This window comes from Sprattus sprattus, assembly GCF_963457725.1.
Source record: "Sprattus sprattus genome assembly, chromosome: 9".
Lineage (NCBI taxonomy): Eukaryota > Metazoa > Chordata > Actinopteri > Clupeiformes > Clupeidae > Sprattus > Sprattus sprattus.
Genome location: NC_137928.1, coordinates 795,564 through 815,563, shown reverse-complemented (window position 1 = coordinate 815,563; position 20,000 = coordinate 795,564). Strand labels below are relative to the sequence as shown.

The following is a 20,000-nucleotide window of genomic DNA, read 5'->3' as shown; positions in this document are numbered from 1 at the left end:
GGGCGTCAAGCACAAAGTCCAGGAAATCAGACGAGACAAAGAGGGACTCTGCTGCAGAACACAGGTGAGATCATGGATGACATTCTGTCAGGCAGTCACCATTTGTCTGAAACCAGGAACTAGTCATCTTTTTTTTTCCCAGTCCCTTTTTCCGAACTGTCCGTCAACATCCTGTAGTTATGATGTTATTTATTCTACAGTCCAATGCCTTTTAGACTTTTCTAAGTTGTCTGACATGCCTTGATGTTTTTGTACATTTCCCTTAACTAAAAACAAAAGGAATATCTGATTTATATATTCTAGAAAGACCTCAGCAATAATATCATGTAAGTAAAAGGACTGTAGTAGAAAAGGTTTAATTGAAATCAAATGTAAACATACCCTACAAAAAAATAAAAATATCCCGGACGAGGGATATGGACTGACGAAAGTTAATTAGTGAAATAAACTCCACTGGCAAAGCGATCTGTCCTGGACCTTCTGGATCTGGGCACCCTAGGTGCTGTCGATCATGATATCCTTATTGAAAGACTTGAAAATTGGTCCAGTCTACTTGTGTCACCCTAACCCTAACCCTCACCCCTTGGTAGTGTCATTAGGACATTGTCATTAATTATCATAGCTATGCAGATGTGAATAGTACTCTAGGGTGCCTTAATAGTCGGTCAGTGGATGTGAATAGTACTCTAGGGTGCCTTAATAGTCGGTCAGTGGATGTGAATAGTACTCTAGGGTGCCTTAATAGTCGGTCAGTGGATGTGAATAGTACTCTAGGGTGTCTTAATAGTTGGTCAGTGGTTGTGAATAGTATTTTGGTGCCTTAATAGTCGGTCAGTGGATGGGAATAGTAAAAAGAAGGGTCAACACTGCAAATATTGACTTTTTGCATCCACTTCATGTAATTGTCAATAAAAGCCTTTGACACTTATTAAATGCTTGTAATTATACTTCAGTCTTCCATAGTAACATCTGACAAAAATATCTAAAGACACTGAAGCAGCAAACTTTGTGAAAATGTATATTTGTGTCATTCTCAAAACATTTGGCCACGACTGTTCTGTTTGTTAGAATCTTTGTTTCATCTGTACATATTCACCTTTACAGTCCTTTTATTCAATTACTAGTTTGAACACCAGGTTACCTAAAAGACTAATACACCCCATAGCCTTTGTATCAGTACTGTTGTTAAAGTAAATATTCGTATCTCTGATGAGAATGATTTGGTTCCACCTAGTGAGAATAATGAACATAAGATCAGAGAGTTCATGAAGGAACCCTGAAGATTGCTTAGGTGGTCTGTAGTGTTAAAATAACCACGTCTGATTCAGGCTTGAGAACAATGGCTAGATATTCAAAGTCAGTCTCAGCACAACAAAACTGATTGGAGAAAATAGCAACTATGCCTCCCCCTTGTTTGTCCAGTTTAACTGTTTGAACAAACTTGTAGGGTGGAGGACAAAATTCAACAAGAGTAGCAGTGTCATCATTCTTCAGCCAGGTTTCCACTAGAAACATAAAATGTTGAAGATGCATTCAGATGTATGTGGGTCAAGCAGTGTGCTAAAAAATCAGCCCCCACGACTAGAGTGAGGATAGGAGCGCAGATAAAATTGTCTTTGCCACGCTCTGCTAGCAGATAACGGAGACTAATTTCCCTCCGTGGGATATAGTTTTGATGGTGGTGGTGGTGGTGGTAAGGATAACGATGATAAGGGCATGGTGGTTCTAGTGGTTAGCATTGCTAGTGGTTAGTGTTGCAGCTTGGTAATGTTGTTGTCCTTAAAGATGTTCTATGATGATGTTTATCTGTAACTGTTGTTGTCTGTCTGTTGTTGATCCAGATGGACACCAGAAGAGGCAAAACACAAATCCACTATGAAGAGGAAGTTTCAGCAGGTGATTGAGGGCGTCCCAAATCAGGGAGACCCCAGACTCCTCCATAAGATCTACACAGAGCTCTACATCACAGAGGGGGGAAGAGGAGAGGTCAACGATGAACATGAGGTCAGACAGATAGAGAGAGCATCCTGGAGGGAAGCAGCACGAGGCAGACCAATCAAATGCAGTGACCTCTTTGAAACCTTATCTGAACAAGAAAAACCCATCAGAAAAGTTACACCCTTATTGGAAGGTGATGGCAGGAGAAAAGGGTGGGCTGCCCCATTCAAATACATCAGAGACATTTTTAAACCCTCACGCAGACAACGCAAACCCACAAACACACACAAACCCATCAGAGTGTTGACAAAGGGAGTGGCTGGCATAGGAAAAACAGTCTCTGTGCAGAAGTTCGTTCTAGACTGGGCTGAAGGAAAAGCCAATCAGGATGTCCACTTCATATTTCCTCTCCCTTTCCGAGAGCTGAACCTGATGAAGGAGAAAGAACTTAGTCTGGTGGAGCTTATTCAGCATTTTTTTCCTCAAATTAAAGTTCCGAGGATCTTCACCGGTTCAGAGCTGAGAGTCATGTTCATCTTTGATGGTCTGGATGAGTGTCGACTTCCTCTAGATTTCAACTCCAACCCAAGGTGTTGTGATGTGACAGAGCCAGCCTCAGTGGACGTGCTGCTGACAAACCTCATCAAGGGGAATCTGCTTCCCTCTGCTCTCCTCTGGATCACCACCCGACCAGCAGCAGCCAATCAGATCCCTGCTGAGTATGTGGACCGCGTGACAGAAATTAGGGGATTCAATAACCCAGAGAAAGAAGAGTACCTTAGGAAGAGAATCAGTGATGAGAACCTGGCTGACAGAACCATCACAAACCTGAAGTCATCCAGGAGCCTTTACATCATGTGCCACATTCCAGTCTTCTGCTGGATTGCAGCCACTGTTGTAGAGAGAATATTGAGTGAAACAGGGAGAGGAGAGATCCCCAGGACTCTGACTCAAATGTACACACACTTCCTGATCGTTCAGACAAGCACCAAAAAAGAAAAGTACACAGAGAGGACAGAGACAGACGAAGAGATGATTTTCAAACTGGGGAAACTGGCTTTCCAACAGCTGGAGAAGGGCAATCTGATCTTCTATGGGGAAGACCTGAGAGAGTGTGGCATTGATGTTACAGAGGCATCAGTGTACTCAGGAGTGTGTACTCAGATCTTCAGAGAGGAGGCTGGGCTGTACCAGGGAAAGGTGTTCAGCTTTGTGCATCTGAGCATTCAGGAGTTTCTTGCAGCTTTATATGTGTTCCTGTGCTTCAGCAACAAAGAGAGAAACATGCCTGACCAACAGCAAACCTCTCAGCTCTCTGGTCTGTTCAGGGCTGCAACACTTCATGACCTACACAAGACTGCAGTGGACCTGGCCTTACAGAGTGAGAACGGACATCTGGACCTTTTCCTCCGCTTCCTTCTGGGCCTCTCACTGGAGGCCAATCAGAATCTCTTAAGTCACCTTCTGCCCCAGACAAGAAGCCTATCACAGAGCTCAGAGCAAACAGTCCAGTGTGTCAAACAGAAGATCAGAGACCAAGGTTATTCAGGCAGAAAGATCAACCTGTTCTACTGTCTGAATGAGCTGAATCACCATGCTGTAGTGGAGGTCATTGACAGGAGCTCAGGAACTCTGTCTGTAGATGTGCTCATACCAGGACAGTGGGAGACTGGGAGATTGACGTTTAAGATTCCAGAAGAGCAGCTGGAAGAGTTTGATCTGCAGAAGTACATAAAGACTCCAGAGGAAGATCTGACTGAACTCCTCAGTCCTGATGATGTTCTGCAGAGGCTGGTGCCAGTGGTCACATCAGCTTTGTAAGTAAACCTGTAATATGTGACTGTGTGTGTGTGTGTGTGTGTGTTTGTTTATATGTGAGGGTGTTTATGTGTTTGGGTGGTGGTGGGGGGGGGGGTTTGCTGTGATGCATGAAGTAAAGTGTGTGTGAGTGAATGTGTGTGTGGCATCCTATGTGAAATATGGAGTGTGTGTGTGTCTGAACACTATGACAGATGTAATCCAAGTGTGTTTCTCACCATTTCATGTGTGCTGGAGTAAGGTTTGTGTGTGTGTGGTGCACCCATTGACATTAGTGTATTTGTGTATTGCACCCTTTGATGTGTGTGTGTGTGTTGTGCACCCGTACACTACACTACACTATGCTGATATATCATATTACACTACACTACACTATGCTGATAAGTCATATTACACTACACTACACTACACTATGCTGATAAGTCATATTACACTACACTACACTATGCTGATATATCATATTACACTACACTACACTATGCTGATAAGTCATATTACACTACACTACACTACACTATGCTGATAAGTCATATTACACTACACTACACTACACTATGCTGATAAGTCATATTACACTACACTACACTACACTATGCTGATAAGTCATATTACACTACACTACACTATGCTGATAAGTCATATTACACTACACTACACTACACTATGCTGATAAGTCATATTACACTACACTACACTACACTATGCTGATAAGTCATATTACACTACACTACACTACACTATGCTGATAAGTCATATTACACTACACTACACTACACTATGCTGATAAGTCATATTACACTACACTACACTACACTATGCTGATAAGTCATATTACACTACACTACACTACACTATGCTGATAAGTCATATTACACTACACTACACTACACTATGCTGATAAGTCATATTACACTACACTACACTACACTATGCTGATAAGTCATATTACACTACACTACACTACACTATGCTGATATATCATATTACACTACACTACACTATGCTGATAAGTCATATTACACTACACTACACTATGCTGATAAGTCATATTACACTACACTACACTACACTATGCTGATAAGTCATATTACACTACACTACACTATGCTGATAAGTCATATTACACTACACTACACTACACTATGCTGATAAGTCATATTACACTACACTACACTACACTATGCTGATAAGTCATATTACACTACACTACACTACACAATGCTGATAAGTCATATTACACTACACTACACTACACAATGCTGATAAGTCATATTACACTACACTACACTACACTATGCTGATAAGTCATATTACACTACACTACACTACACTATGCTGATAAGTCATATTACACTACACTACACTATGCTGATAAGTCATATTACACTACACTACACTACACTACACTATGCTGATAAGTCATATTACACTACACTACACTACACTATGCTGATAAGTCATATTACACTACACTACACTACACTATGCTGATAAGTCATATTACACTACACTACACTACACTATGCTGATAAGTCATATTACACTACACTACACTACACTATGCTGATAAGTCATATTACACTACACTACACTACACTATGCTGATAAGTCATATTACACTACACTACACTACACTATGCTGATAAGTCATATTACACTACACTACACTATGCTGATAAGTCATATTACACTACACTACACTACACTATGCTGATAAGTCATATTACACTACACTACACTATGCTGATAAGTCATATTACACTACAACACTACACTATGCTGATATATCATATTACACTACACTACTCTACGCTATGCTGATGCATCATATTACACTACACTACACTACACTATGCTGATACAACATCATAATCCTTTATTTACTCTCGTAACCTCATATCCAGCCACGCTGCTAACTTCTTTGTTGGAGCACATGCAAGTTGTAAAGTAGCCATGTGTTGTAAACATTCATTTAAGTGATATTTTCCTTTGCTATCCTCCACCTCCTGTTGCCTATATAAGATACACTATGCTATACAAAATACACACACAATAATCAAGTTAAACTGGCTTCAGTTACTTCTCTTACAAAGTGAAGACCATTGTGTGTGAGAGCTGTGCATTACTCTTTGAGTGTGTGAGCTGTGAGTTTCAAGTTTCAAGTTTATTTATTCATACATACATACATACATACATGCATGCATGCATGCATGAATGGGTCCCCCAAAATAAGCTATTGAAAGTGGTGACTTTGTAGTGCCTGTCTGTGTCCTACCCAAAATAAGAACTGGCCTCAGATTTCATGTGGAAACACCACTGTTATCCTATTATATAACAGACCTCTATTTATGCTCTGAAGTTAGTTGCTGTCGCATGATTTAACAAAGGACTCGATGAAAAGCCGGTCTGATGGGAAGAGTGTCGGTTTATTCTCCGTATTCTATGCAGCAGACCTGAAGCACACACAACACACTATGATGGAGAGAGAAGGAGGGATGGTTAGGAGATGTTGTACATAGTATTTGAAGGAAGGAAATACAACTGAATGAATAAGCATTTGAACACACAGCATGGAATTAAATTACAGGAATGTCATGTGTTCGATGCATGCAGCAGCTCAGCTAACCTCGGCGCTTCTTCTCTTACTATCCAAGGTAAACTCCTCAAAAGTGATCTCAACCACTCACTGTGTGAAGCAAATTGCCTTTATTGTGTGTTGTCGATCAAGTTATCTTCTGTCCCTTCGTTTGAAGCATACATTTCAGCTCCGGCATTGGTCTCCCATCACTTCACGTTTGGATTGAAAGTCCAGTTTTGAGAAATGTTTTGTCGTAACGGTGTTAATTATCGGAGGGCGTGTGTTATCCGCAAGCGTTCGCGTTGTTGTGATAACCCATTATTAAAGGTAATCATATTATTCTGAACGTCATCATCAGCTAAATTGGATGGAAATCGAGATTATTTATAAAGTGAAACTCGTTTTACACAATGAAACGAATGGCACTAACAAAATCGCTGAATTTGCTGATCTGACAAAGCCACATTGAAAGAACAGAGGGGAGGCAAACACTACTTCTGCCTCAATGAAGAGGGCTGAAATTGGAAGATTATATAGCTAAGCTAGCGTAGCTATGTCAGTTATATACAACATAGTGTTGCCACTTGTCCTGGTTTTACCAGGATTGTCCTTCTTTTCTGTAGCCTGTCCCGGAAAATGTCTAAAATCTCCCAGGACACTGAATGGTTTTTAATCCAATTTCGCTGATGAAGATGTTCAGAGTCAGACAGGTTCAGAGGCTGGTAGTCCGTCTTGGTCACAGGCTACAGCTAGAACGTCTTGTGCACCTCTAGCCCATCCTTTCTTGCAAGCAGGGAAAAATGAAATGATTTTGTATCATCCCGGGGAAAGCAGACATGCTTATTTTTCTGCACATCAATTCTTGATGATCCATACAATTGACCCTTCCGCAAACTCCGCCCCCCTTAGCAACGATTGCTATATCAGTCAAGCATTCACGTTTCCCAGGTTCTCAGCATTGGTATGAATGGGGTGGCAACATGTTTTCAACCGTGTCAATTTCAGCTCTACCCAAATAAATCATAAGCATTTTTTGGAAAAACAGCAAGATCTCAGATCGAAGCAGGCAAAAGGGTCTGCAATATGCTTATATAGGCTACAACCAACAGACAAATGCTAAGGCTAACAGGTTCATTCCAGCTATGTTTATTTGTTCTATTATCTACACAGTCGCCGCTACGCAAACATGTAAGGTGGTAAAACTGAATAGTATTTTAAGCAAGGGTTTTCTCACGTTTTCGATGCAGTGGGCAGATTTTAGCGACATAGCTTCTTGGAACAAAGTAGGTGCATCTGTTTACGTTGCTGACATTCAGCTGATGGGGGGGGTCGTCTACATTGTTTGATCCACAGCAGGCATTTCTCTCTCTGGGTCTTGGGTTTCGGGAAGGGATAAAATGTTACCCCTCCCTCCAGCCTTTTTGGATATCGACTGTCAGAATTACACACTCCATAAGCGCAACGTTTCATTTTCTCTTCTCGAGCAGACGTCTCTCTCATTGACTTCCATTCATCAAAATGGCTCGCTTGACTGAGGTCCCGAGCTTAGTCACCGTTGCTATGCTATGATTGATCAGTTACCGTTTTGGGGAGTGGTCGCGGAAGGGTCAATTGATGGTTGCAGACTTGATGGTAATTGCCACTGCTAGTTTCATTTTTGGCAGCTCAGATCATATACCCTTTTCAAAAAAAAGGAAGGAGCATTGGTATTTCTAGGAACATGTTTAAATTTGTTATGTAAGTTTTATTTTATCTTAATTTCTACAGAAGAATGTCAGTTTATATTTAGTTCGAGAGGAATACATATAAATGTTTTTGGTTATTTACCAAATGTAAATGTGTATATCTACTGTATATGGTGTGTGCAGCATTATAGCAAATTATATAAAAGTTCTTTTTTTTCACCCCTTGCCCAATAAGAATCGGTAACAGAACCGATTGTGTGTGTGTGTGTGTGTGTGTGTTGTTTTTGTTGTGTTCGGTGTGTGTGTGTGTGCCACACATTTTGTTTGTTTGTTTGTGTTTGTGTATGCAGTGTCCTCTGTGGAGTGAAGTCTGAGGTGAAGTACGAACCCTGTGATGGGTCAAGTGTGTGTGTGTGTGTGTGTGTGTGTGTGTGTGTGTCTGTCTGTCTGTGTGTGTGTGTCTGTGTGTGTGTGTGTGTGTGTGTGTGTGTGTGTGTGTGTGTGTGTCTGTGTGTGTCTGTGTGTGTGTGTTTGTATGCTTGTGTATATTTTGGTCACCCTGCAGTGAATGTGTTGGTGTGTTTAATGCAGTGTAATTTCTGAGGTACTGTGTGTGTGTGTGTGTTTGATACAGTGTAATGAGTGAGGAACGAGGGGTGTGTTCCTGTCCTGCTCTGTGTGTGTGTGTGTGTGTGTGTGTGTGTGTGTGTGTGTGTGTGTGTGATACAGTGTAATGAGTGAGGAACGAGGGGTGTGTTCCTGTCCTGCTCTGTGTGTGTGTGTGTGTGTGTGTGTGATACAGTGTAATGAGTGAGGAACGAGGGGTGTGTTCCTGTCCTGCTCTGTGTGTGTGTGTGTGTGTGATGCAGTGTAATGAGGGAGGAACAAGGGGTGTGTGCCTGTCCTGCTCTGTGTGTGTGTGTGTGTGTGTGTGTGTGTGTGTGTGTGTGTGAGATACAGTGTAATGAGTGTGGAACGAGGGGTGTGTGCCTGTCCTGCTCTGTGTGTGTGTGTGTGTGTGTGTGTGTGTGTGTGTGTGTGTGTGTGTGTGTGATACAGTGTAATGAGGGAGGAACGAGGGGTGTGTGCCTGTCCTGCTCTGTGTGTGTGTGTGTGTGTGTGTGTGTGTGTGTGTGTGATACAGGCTAATGAGGGAGGAACGAGGGGTGTGTGCCTGTCCTGCTCTGTGTGTGTGTGTGTGTGTGTGATACAGTGTAATGAGGGAGGAACGAGGGGTGTGTGCCTGTCTTGTTCTGTGTGTGTGTGTGTGTGTTTGGTCCCCACTACAATGAGTGTGTAATTGTTGCTGTCTGTCATACAATATACTGAGTGAGGTACAGAGTGTGTATGTGTGTGTGTTTGGGTCACCCTGCAATGAGTGTGTGTGTGTGTGTGTTTGGGTCACCCTGCAATGAGTGTGTGTGTGTGTGTTTGTTGGTGGGTGTGTGTGTTATACAGTCTAATGACTGAGGTACGGTAACTGTGCTTGGGTCACCCTTCAGTGAGTGTATGTGTGTTTGTTGGTGGGTGTGTGAGAGACAGTGAAATTACAGAGGTGTGTGTGTTTGGTCCCATTGCAATGAGTGTGTGTACGTGACGGCCACTGGGCCTTTTCTGTGTGATTGCTTATTGTTTGCTCCTCCAGAGCTTGTCTATCCTTGTTCCAGGGTCCGGTGTGCTGGGGGGATGTGAAGCCAGGGTGCTCGCTTCTAAGGATCACGAATGTGTTGAGTAATGGAGTGAAGGTGTTGGTGTTAACCTGGGACACTTTAATAAGGGTGTTGGGAGCCCTTGGTTGTGTTGTTAATGGTACTAGTGCAGTGCCCGTAGGGGGTAACATCTATGACGACGACTGTTCTATGACTATGACATCATTCACAAAAAAGTGTCCCGATGTATCTGTTGTAATACGTTTGTACTTTGTTTTCTCATTATTGCAATATTATAAACCTCAGTCTGCATTTACCCTGGCTGGGAGAGGCTGTCATTCGGAAGATACTGTGTGTGATCGCCTTTGCTCTGTGTTCATTAAACCTGTCGGAGTGTATGAATAAAAGGCTGGGTGCCAATCAAAATCACAACGCAAGAGTGGAGTACTACATCGCTACAACGGTGACGTGGGTTTGCACCGTAGGCTACGGCAAACGGTAAAATACAAATATCTCGCGAACTATGAATTCAAAAATCTTCAAAATCAAGGATGCACAGGTTCATGACATGCGTAAGCTACATTACTTTGAAACTTAATATAAAGAAGCTTAAAAATAAACGAATAGATCAAATCAATCACTGTCTTAAGATTACCTGAGCTAAAGTCTGTATCTGTTCACCAAGAAGAATTTGAATGCGGACCTCCTCGTATCCAACGGTATTCTGAACTTTGAGTGAAGGCAGGATAGTTACTACGCGTATATTGTTTGATTGTGACGTCACTACCCATAGTGCCGACGGGACGGGAAACGATAACCCATTGTTTCCTACGGGAAACGGTAAAATACAAATATCTCGCGAACTATAAATTCAAAAATCTTCAAAATCAAGGATGCACAGGTTCATGACATGCGTAAGCTACATGCAAAATCTCATAACTAACGGAACTACCGTCAGGGAGATACGCCCTAGACAGACAGACACACAGAGTTCCTGGATTTATAGATAGATGATTGATATTTTTTTTGTTATGTAAAGAATTGTAGGTTACTTGGATTTGTGGGTCCTAGGCTGGGCCTGTGGTTGACATTTGAACCTTACTGAGTTACACAATGCAAGTATGTGAAGATTATTGTAGAATAATCTGGGCCCTGTTCGGCGTACAACTGAAGCTAAGATAATTAATTTAGCTCGCGACATGAGATAATATAGCTTGCTAAATGAGATCAGGCCAAGCCGGTCTGGCGACGTGCTCTAAGATATTTAATCGTCAAGTTAAGTTGTCCCAGGCTAAAAATTGCGCGTGCACGTCCTGCTTCAAAAGGCACGAAAGGTCGATCACCAAAACCATGATTTTTTTTTTTGGTACAATCGTCTAAACTCTAAGAAAAAGACTTATTTTTTTCTCCGCTAAGGCAGGATATGACCATGAACGCGTTATGAAGAATTCAAGACCATAATCACGTCAAAATTCAACACTACCGCGGCTGCCTACAGCAATATAAGAAACTGTCTATAGGCTGTCTAATACGTGATATCTTTTCCTTGGTCAGATATGTGACTTTGGTGTCACGGTTAGAGCTCATGGTTTGCATGCAACAGATCGCTGGTTCGACCCCCCCCACCTCCTCCTTATTAATTGTTGTTTTACATCTCCTTGTAAATCGCTTTGAATAAAACCGTCTGCTTAATGACTAAATGTATTAATAAGAAATTCAATAAATTGAAGCAATGAAAATATATTGTGTGTATTTCTCTCTTCTTATCATGCATCCACCTTAATCATTTTCTACAAAAATGATATGCTATGGTGTAGTAGACAGAGTACTTTATTTACTACTGCACAAAACTAGACACGTTTGCAAAACTAGACGTTTGCAATGATGTAAGTTGCATTTGTTGATGACGTATGGTTAATAACATCGTCATTGTAGAAGGGACATGATAAAATCATTTTCGCCGATATCTCCGTAAAGGAGATGGGTTATGTGCTCAAATTTCCTGGGATCAAAGACGTTATGCATCCACTCGCAAAAAAGCGCAAGACATTCAATGTTCGTCTGTGGTGTTTGAATGAATGACTCGAGAAGGTCTTGCAAATTAATTATTCCTTGTCGGCTGAATCGGTAGCGCTCCTACAAGAACTGTGGGATCCCTCCTTTTGCCGGGGGTGTGGCAAACTTAATCCAGGTACTCTTATTAATTAATTACCATGGTTATTTATCGGAAGTTGCTTCGCCGAACTCGATAAAGGGGCGTTGTCTTTTTTTTGCCTGGAATTTAGCGCGCTAAACCGCTTAGCGAGTGTCACCGAACAGTACCCTGGTGTTTGGTGAACAGGACTGTGAATTTGTTGGTTTGTTAAAAGTAGGTTGAATTGTCATGTATACACCTATATTAAAATCCTAGGGGATTTTTCTAATGGGGGGGATGTGACGGCCACTGGACCTTTTCTGTGTGAGTGCTTATTGTCTGCTCCTCCAGCGCTGGTATTCAGTTGTGCAGGTGGGCGGGGCCGCAGCTACACCGGCGCAGAGAGGAGGCGTGGCCTTTATGAGAGCGGATACCGTGACCTGCAGTGGCTGGTTGAGAACGATCCGAATAACTGTACCGCTGTCCTTTTGATGAATAAATACCGCCGTTCAAACACAAAGTGGCTTACCTCTGCCTCCCTTATTGTTTTGGCACCCTAGGCCTTAACACACATATGTACCAAATCCCATACATTCTAGCATGTTTTTAACCTATTAAGTATTTTAACATTTTAACCATCAAATTAACTTCTTAATTAAATTTTTATTTTTTTAACATGAATTCTTATTCACAATACAATGAATTACACTTTGGCCTCTACACCAACGTTTGCATGTTGGTAACGTCTTGATTTCCACTGCTGCGAAAAGCAAATTCATATCATTCCGCATGTATTCCGGTCATTTAACGTAACGGAAGTCAGAATGTCAAATTAAGAGGATGGATTTCAAAACAAGAGTATACCGCGGTTGAAACGGTATAGCCAAATCTCTCCCGGTAGACACATTTCTACCGTTGCACGGTATTTACCGTCATACCGCCCAGCCCTAGTGTGTGTGTTTGTTTGGGTCCCACTGCAATGAGTGTGTGTTCATGTGTGTGATACAGTGTACTGAAGGAAGTACAGTCTGTGTGCTGAAGTTCAGCATCTCTCAGACCTCCTCTGTTGTGTGTGTGTGTGTGTGTGTGTGTGTGTGTGTGTGTGCTGGGCTTGAGACTAACTTTTTGGCTTAGGGGCACTGTGCTCCTAAGCCAGAAAAATTGGGAGCACCAGCAAATATCTAGGCGCACCACTATAAAAAGTTGGCCAAACAAAGTAATACTACTATTGATCAATGTTAACAACCCGGAATAGGATGTTTGAACAGATTATAAAAGGAAAGGCATGACCTTGCTTAGGCCTACATTGATAGGTGGAAAGTAATTGCATGGTATTTTAGGTGATTCAGATGGTAGGGGAAGCAGGGCAAATCACACTATTTGTTCTAACCAAATTATTTTATATTAAGAAAAAATAACAACGTTCAGTCAGTTAATTAGACAGAGAAGAGATGCTGAACTCGAATTTTTGAATCTCGTTCAGTAAAAAGAACAAATCTTTTTTCGAGTCATTCGTTCATTTGCTCAACATTTTATAGCGAATTCCCTGGCCTAAATACGTCCACTACAAACACGTGTCATATTCTCATGTAGGTTACTGCATGTATCATGAAACTTTGGATGAAATTGTCATTTATGATCACATTAGCATTTAATTATCACGGCAAACAATTACACTGCACTGATCTGTAAGTAAAGTATAAAAAAGTTAAAATAACGAACCCTGTAATTATTTCTTGTGAACGAATATCATTCACATCTTACTAAACCTAGTCACGCGTAAGTGAACAAGGTTAATACTGTAAGTCCTTTCTGTTTCCTCTTCTGAGCCTATGCAGGTTACGTGAACAATTATCCAAAGACCCGTATCAGAAGACCCAGTCAAAATGAACGAAACATTTTGGTTTTCTCTAGCTTATAGCTTATAACTTCGGTTTTCTCTAGTTTTCTCTAGATTCCCATGTTGAGCCTATGCAGATCACGTGAAAAATGATCCAAAGACATGAACTAGTTCAAAGTTCAGTTCATACAAGTAAATATGAATCGTTCACGTTCATAGTTCACCATTTAAATTCTGAACTCGTTCTGCATCTCTTCTCTGTCTAATTAACTGACTGAACGTTGTTGTTTTTGCCCTGCTTCCCCTACCATCTAAATCACCTAAAATACCATGTGTTTGTTATAGTTTAGCTTGCTCATAATTTTTACAAGCACTGTCACTTAAACAGTTCATTTTTTTAAATTATTGCTAATTTTCCAAGAGGACATAGTTTGCACAGAAAGGTACGATTTACCGTCAGAAACTATCAGATACACAGCCCTGTTGTACCATTTAAATAATGAATTATACAGGGAACTAACGGTAAGAATGCAAACCTCTTAAGCAATGATATGCGACTGGCTTAATCTAAGATATACAAGAGCATGTACACGCAATGAATAACCGCTCAAAAGTTAGCAAAGGTAAACCCTGTAACACTCATATTTATACAATAGCAGTTTATGCTAAGCGAGTACACGAACAGTACCATCATGCAACATTAATTAAGTGACAGTGCTCGTAACAATTATGAGCAAGCTTAACTATAACAAACACATAATGACAAGGTAGGCTAAAGTCAAACTTACGTATAGGCTACATGGACGCACACAACTTCAACAAAGTGCAACGTTCAATTATATGAACATTTTCCCAATGTTAACTGCCACCATGTAAATAAGCCGTGAAGAGAAATCAAAACACTATCACATGACCAACGCAATTTAACAAATATTTACTAAGGCCTTTTTAACATGTACTGAGCAATGACCGGTTGCAAGCATTCGATTTAGACAGCGTTTTTCCTCAGTAGAAGGAAAACATTCCTGCTTATTTCTATAGGCGCACGCGTGCGACCATGATTTCAAATCAAGTCTTACGCCCAAGTTCCAGTCGTATGTGCGACCAGATCAGTCGCACTGTCAAGCCCTGGTGTGTGTGTGCATATGTTTGCATTAGTTTGGGGATGGGTAAGCTACTGTTTGAGTGTCTGTGTGTGTGTGTGCAACACACCACCACTAACCCCTGAACCCTGTAGGACACTGGACCCGTCTGTTGTTCAGGTGTATCATGTTGCTTCTCCCAGGCTGAATGGATGTACCCTGACAGAGAAGAGCTGTTCCTATCTGACCTCTGTGTGTGTATGTTTAGTCCATGGTGTGTGTGTGTGTGTGTGTGTGTGTGTGTGTGTCTGTGTCTGTGGTTTGTGTGTGTGTGTTGTGTGTGTGTTTGTGTGTGAATGGTGCCATCAGTCCCTCAGTCTCTACATCAGAGGTCATGCAGGTGAGACAGCAGATGTTCCTGTGGAAATCTCTACTGTATTGATTTTATAGCTGATCAGGTGAACACATATTATTTCAGAAGTAGAAAGTTCCCAGGTTGGGTTTACCGTTGTGTTGAACCCAGCATACTGTATGTCTTGTGAGCTACTGCTTACTGTTGAACCCAGCATACTGTATGTCCTGTGAGCTACTGCTTACTGTTGAACCCAGCATACTGTATGTCTTGTGAGCTACTCTTTTCTGTTGAACCCAGCATACTGTATGTCTTGTGAGCTACTGCTTACTGTTGAACCCAGCATACTGTATGTCTTGTGAGCTACTGCTTACTGTTGAACCCAGCATACTGTATGTCTTGTGAGCTACTGCTTACTGTTGAACCCAGCATACTGTATGTCCTGTGAGCTACTGCTTACTGTTGAACCCAGCATACTGTATGTCTTGTGAGCTACTGCTTACTGTTGAACCCAGCATACTGTATGTCTTGTGAGCTACTGCTTACTGTTTAACCAAGCATACTGTATGTCTTGTGAGCTACTGCTTACTGTTGAACCCAGCATACTGTATGTCTTGTGAGCTACTGCTTACTGTTGAACCCAGCATACTGTATGTCCTGTGAGCTACTGCTTACTGTTGAACCCTCTTTCTCATGAAAACTGCAAACTGGAGGAACTTCAGTAAGCATCATTTCATGTAGTGTGTGTGTGGGGATGGGGGGGGGGGGGGGGTTGTGAAATACTTATAATGATATGAAGGCATTTTTAGTTAAATTAATTGTATGCATGTTGGTGTTGGTTCCTTTGGTGAGCTTCAGGAGCATTTAGTGTGTGTGTGTGTGTGTGTGTGTTGGGGTGGGGGGTATGGGGTTGGGTGTGTGTGTGTGTATATGTTTGTGTTTGTGTGTATGTGTGTTTGATAGAGGATTGGTGATTAATATTCAGATTTATCATGGTGTTTCTCGACAGACTGCAGAGCTGTAACCTGACAGAGAAGAGCTGTTCCTATCTGGCCTCTGCCCTGACCTCACACTCCTCAAGTCTCACACAGCTGAACCTGAGTGGCAATAAGCTGATGGGAGACTCAGGAGTGAAACACTTATGTTCTGCTCTTTCTCATCAAAACTGCAAACTGAAGGAACTACTGTAAGCATCATATCATGTAATGTGTGTGTGGGGATGGGGGGGGGGGGGGGTAGTGTGGGGGTAAGTGAAACACTTGTATGTATGTTGGTTTTAGTTCCTTTGGTGAGCTTCAGGAGCATAGAGTGTATGTGTGTGTGTGTGTGTGTGTGTGTGTGTGGGGGGGGGGGTGATAGTTTTGGGGTAAGTGAAATACTAATAATAATATGAAGGTATTTTTGTGTGTGTTGGGGTGGGGGGAACGGGGGGGTGTGTGTGTGTGTGTGTAGTGTATCCCTGATTGTGTGTGTGTCTGTGTGTGTGTGTGTGTGTGTGTGTGTGTGTGAGTGTTTGTATCCCTGAGTGTGTGTGGGGAAATAGAGGAATGATGATTAATATTCAGATGTATCATGATGTTTCTCCCAGGCTGGAGCGCTGTAACCTGACAGAGAAGAGCTGTTCCTATCTGGCCTCTGCCCTGACCTCACACTCCTCAAGTCTCACACAGCTTAACCTGGGGCGCAATGAGCTGCTGGGAGACTCAGGAGTGGAACACTTATGTTCTGCTCTTTCTCATCAAAACTGCAAACTGAAGGAACTAACGTAAGCATAATTTCATGTAGTGTGTGTGTGGCGATGGGGGGGGGGGGGGGGGGGGGTGTAGTGTTGGGGTAAGTGAAATACTAATAATAATATGAAGGTATTTTTGTGTGTGTTGGGGTGGGGGTATGGGGGTGTGTATGTGTGTGTGTGTGTGTGTGTGTATGTGTATCCCTGATTGTGTGTGTGTTTTTTGTATCCCTGAGTGTGTGTGGGGAAATAAAGGAATGATGATTAATATTCAGGTGTATCATGGTGTTTCTCGACAGACTGCAGAGCTGTAACCTGACAGAGAAGAGCTGTTCCTATCTGGCCTCTGCCCTGACCTCACACTCCTCAAGTCTCACACAGCTGAACCTGGGGAACAATGAGCTGCTGGGAGACTCAGGAGTGAAACACTTATGTTCTGCTCTTTCTCATCAAAACTGCAAACTGGAGGGACTAACGTAAGCATCATTTCATGTAATGTGTGTGTGGGGATGGGGGGGGGGGGGGGGGGGGGGGGGGGGGTAGTGTGGGGGTAAGTGAAACACTTGTATGTATGTTGGTTTTAGTTCCTTTGGTGAGCTTCAGGAGCATCTAGTGTGTGTGTGTGTGTGTGTGTGTGTGTGTGTGTGTGTGTGTGTGTGTGTGTGTGTGTGTATGTGTATCCCTGATTGTGTGTGTGTGTGTGTTTTTTGTATCCCTGTGTGTGAGTGTGTGTGTGTGTCCCTGATTGTGTGTGTGTGTTTTTTGTATCCCTGTGTGTATATGTGTTTGATAGAGGATTGGTGATTAATATTCAGGTGTATCATGATGTTTCTCCCAGGCTGGTTTGCTGTAACCTGACAGAGAAGAGCTGTTCCTATCTGGCCTCTGCCCTGACCTCACACTCCTCAAGTCTCACACAGCTGAACCTGGGTATCAATAAGCTGATGGGAGACTCAGGAGTGAAACACTTATGTTCTGCTCTTTCTCATCAAAACTGCAAACTGAAGGAACTAGGGTAAGCATCATTTCATGTAATGTGTGTGTGGGGATGGGGGGGGGGGGGGTAGTGTGGGGGTTAGTGAAACACTTGTATGTACGTTGGTTTTAGTTCCTTTGGTGAGCTTCAGGAGCATCTATTGTGTGTGTGTGTGTGTGTGTGTGTGTGTGTGTGTGTGTGTGTGTGTGTGTTTGTATGTTTATCCCTGATTGTGTGTGTGTGTTTTTTGTATCCCTGTGTGTGGGGGGTGTGTGTGTGTGTGTGTGTGTGTGTGTGTGTGTGTGTGTATCCCTGATTGTGTGTGTGTGTTTTTTGTATCCCTGTGTGTGTGTGTGTGTGTGAGTGTATCCCTGATTGTGTGTGTGTTTTTTGTATCCTTGAGTGTGTGTTTGATAGAGGAATGGTGATTAATATTCAGGTGTATCATGGTGTTTCTCCCAGTTTGGAGTGGTGTAACCTGACAGAGAAGAGCTGTTCCTATCTGGCCTCTGCCCTGACCTCACACTCCTCAAGTCTCACACAGCTGAACCTGGGATGGAATGAGCTGCTGGGAGACTCAGGAGTGAAACTTCTATGTTCTGCTCTTTCTCATCAAAACTGCAAACTGGAGGAACTAACGTAAGTATCATTTCATGTAGTGTGTGTGTGGGGATGGGGGGGGGGGGGGGGGGGGGGGGGGTGTAGTGTGGGGGTTAGTGAAACACTTGTATGTATGTTGGTCTTAGTTCCTTTGGTGAGCTTCAGGAGCATCTAGTGTGTGTGTGTGTGTGTGTGTGTTTGTATGTGTATCCCTGATTGTGTGTGTGTGTGTGTTTTTTGTATCCCTGTGTGTGTGTGTGTGGGGGGGGGTGTGTGTGTGTGTGTGTGTGTGTGTGTGTGTGTATCCCTGATTGTGTGTGTGTTTTTTGTATCCCTGTGTGTGTGTGTGTGTGTGTGTGTGTGTGTGTGTGTGTGTGTGTGTGTGTGTGTGTCCCTGATTGTGTGTGTGTTTTTTGTATCCCTGGGTGTGTGTGTGTGTGTTTGTATCCCTAAGTGTGTGTGGGGAAATAAAGGAATGATGATTAATATTCAGGTGTATCATGATGTTTCTCCCAGGCTGCAGTACTGTAACCTGACAGAGAAGAGCTGTTCCTATCTGGCCTCTGCCCTGACCTCACACTCCTCAAGTCTCACACAGCTGAACCTGGGGGGCAATGAGCTGCTGGGAGACTCAGGAGTGAAACACTTATGTTCTGCTCTTTCTCATCAAAACTGCAAACTGGAGAAACTTCTGTAAGCTTCATATCATGTAGTGTGTGTGTGGGGATGGGGGGGGGGGGGGTGGGGGGTAGTGTTGGGGTAAGTGAAACACTTGTATGTATGTTGGTTTTAGTTCCTTTGGTGAGCTTCAGGATTATCTAGTGTGTGTGTGTGTGTGTGTGTGTGTGTGTTTTGTATGTGTATCCCTGATTGTGTGTGTGTGTGTGTTTTTTGTATCCCTGTGTGTGTGTGTGTGGGGGGGGGGGGGGGGGGGTGTGTTTGTGTGTGTGTGTGTGTGTGTATCCCTGATTGTGTGTGTGTTTTTTGTATCCCTGGGTGTGTGTGTGTGTTTATATCCCTGAGTGTGTGTGGGGAAATAAAGGAATGATGATTAATATTCAGGTGTATCATGATGTTTCTCCCAGGCTGCAGAGCTGTAACCTGACAGAGAAGAGCTGTTCCTATCTGGCCTCTGCCCTGACCTCACACTCAAGTCTCACACAGCTGGACGTGAGGATCAATAAGCTGAGTGCATCAGATATTGAACAGCTCTTTGCTCTAGTGAAGGACCCCCACTATAAACTGGAGAAAGTAATGTGAGTAAATATCTAACCATCTCACTCAGGTCTTAATAACATGAGACACAACATGGATGCCTGTCTTTTATTTTTTGTCCCCGTGTTTGCCTCTCTTCTGTCTGTTTCCTCTGAAGTCCTCTGCTTTTTCTCATTCGTCTTTCATCCTTCTCTCTCCCTTGTTCTTTCCACTTTCTTTTTCTGTCTAACACCTTACAGCTTAGGGCTGTCTTACATCTCATCTCATCCTCTGGTTATTTGTCATCTTTTACTCATCATGCTTGTTTGTTTGTGACCCCACTACTCATTGAGCTCCACTGGCTGCCTGTAGCTGCTTGCATTAAGTTCAAGTCAGTTATGCTTGCTTACAGAGTGATTGCT

General features: G+C 42.6%; 1 protein-coding gene across 1 annotated transcript in view; it reads left to right on the top strand.

The window, feature by feature from the left end:
• Positions 1 to 20,000, top strand: part of LOC308369939 (NACHT, LRR and PYD domains-containing protein 1 homolog) — a gene marked incomplete at both ends in the record, with an annotated part of 395,357 nt that overhangs the window by 367,392 nt on the left and 7,965 nt on the right. The window contains one exon of the mRNA XM_080844501.1: positions 2,238 to 3,755. Within this exon, the coding sequence (XP_080700627.1) occupies positions 2,238 to 3,755 (1,518 nt within the window). The remainder of the gene's footprint in view (positions 1 to 2,237; positions 3,756 to 20,000) is intronic.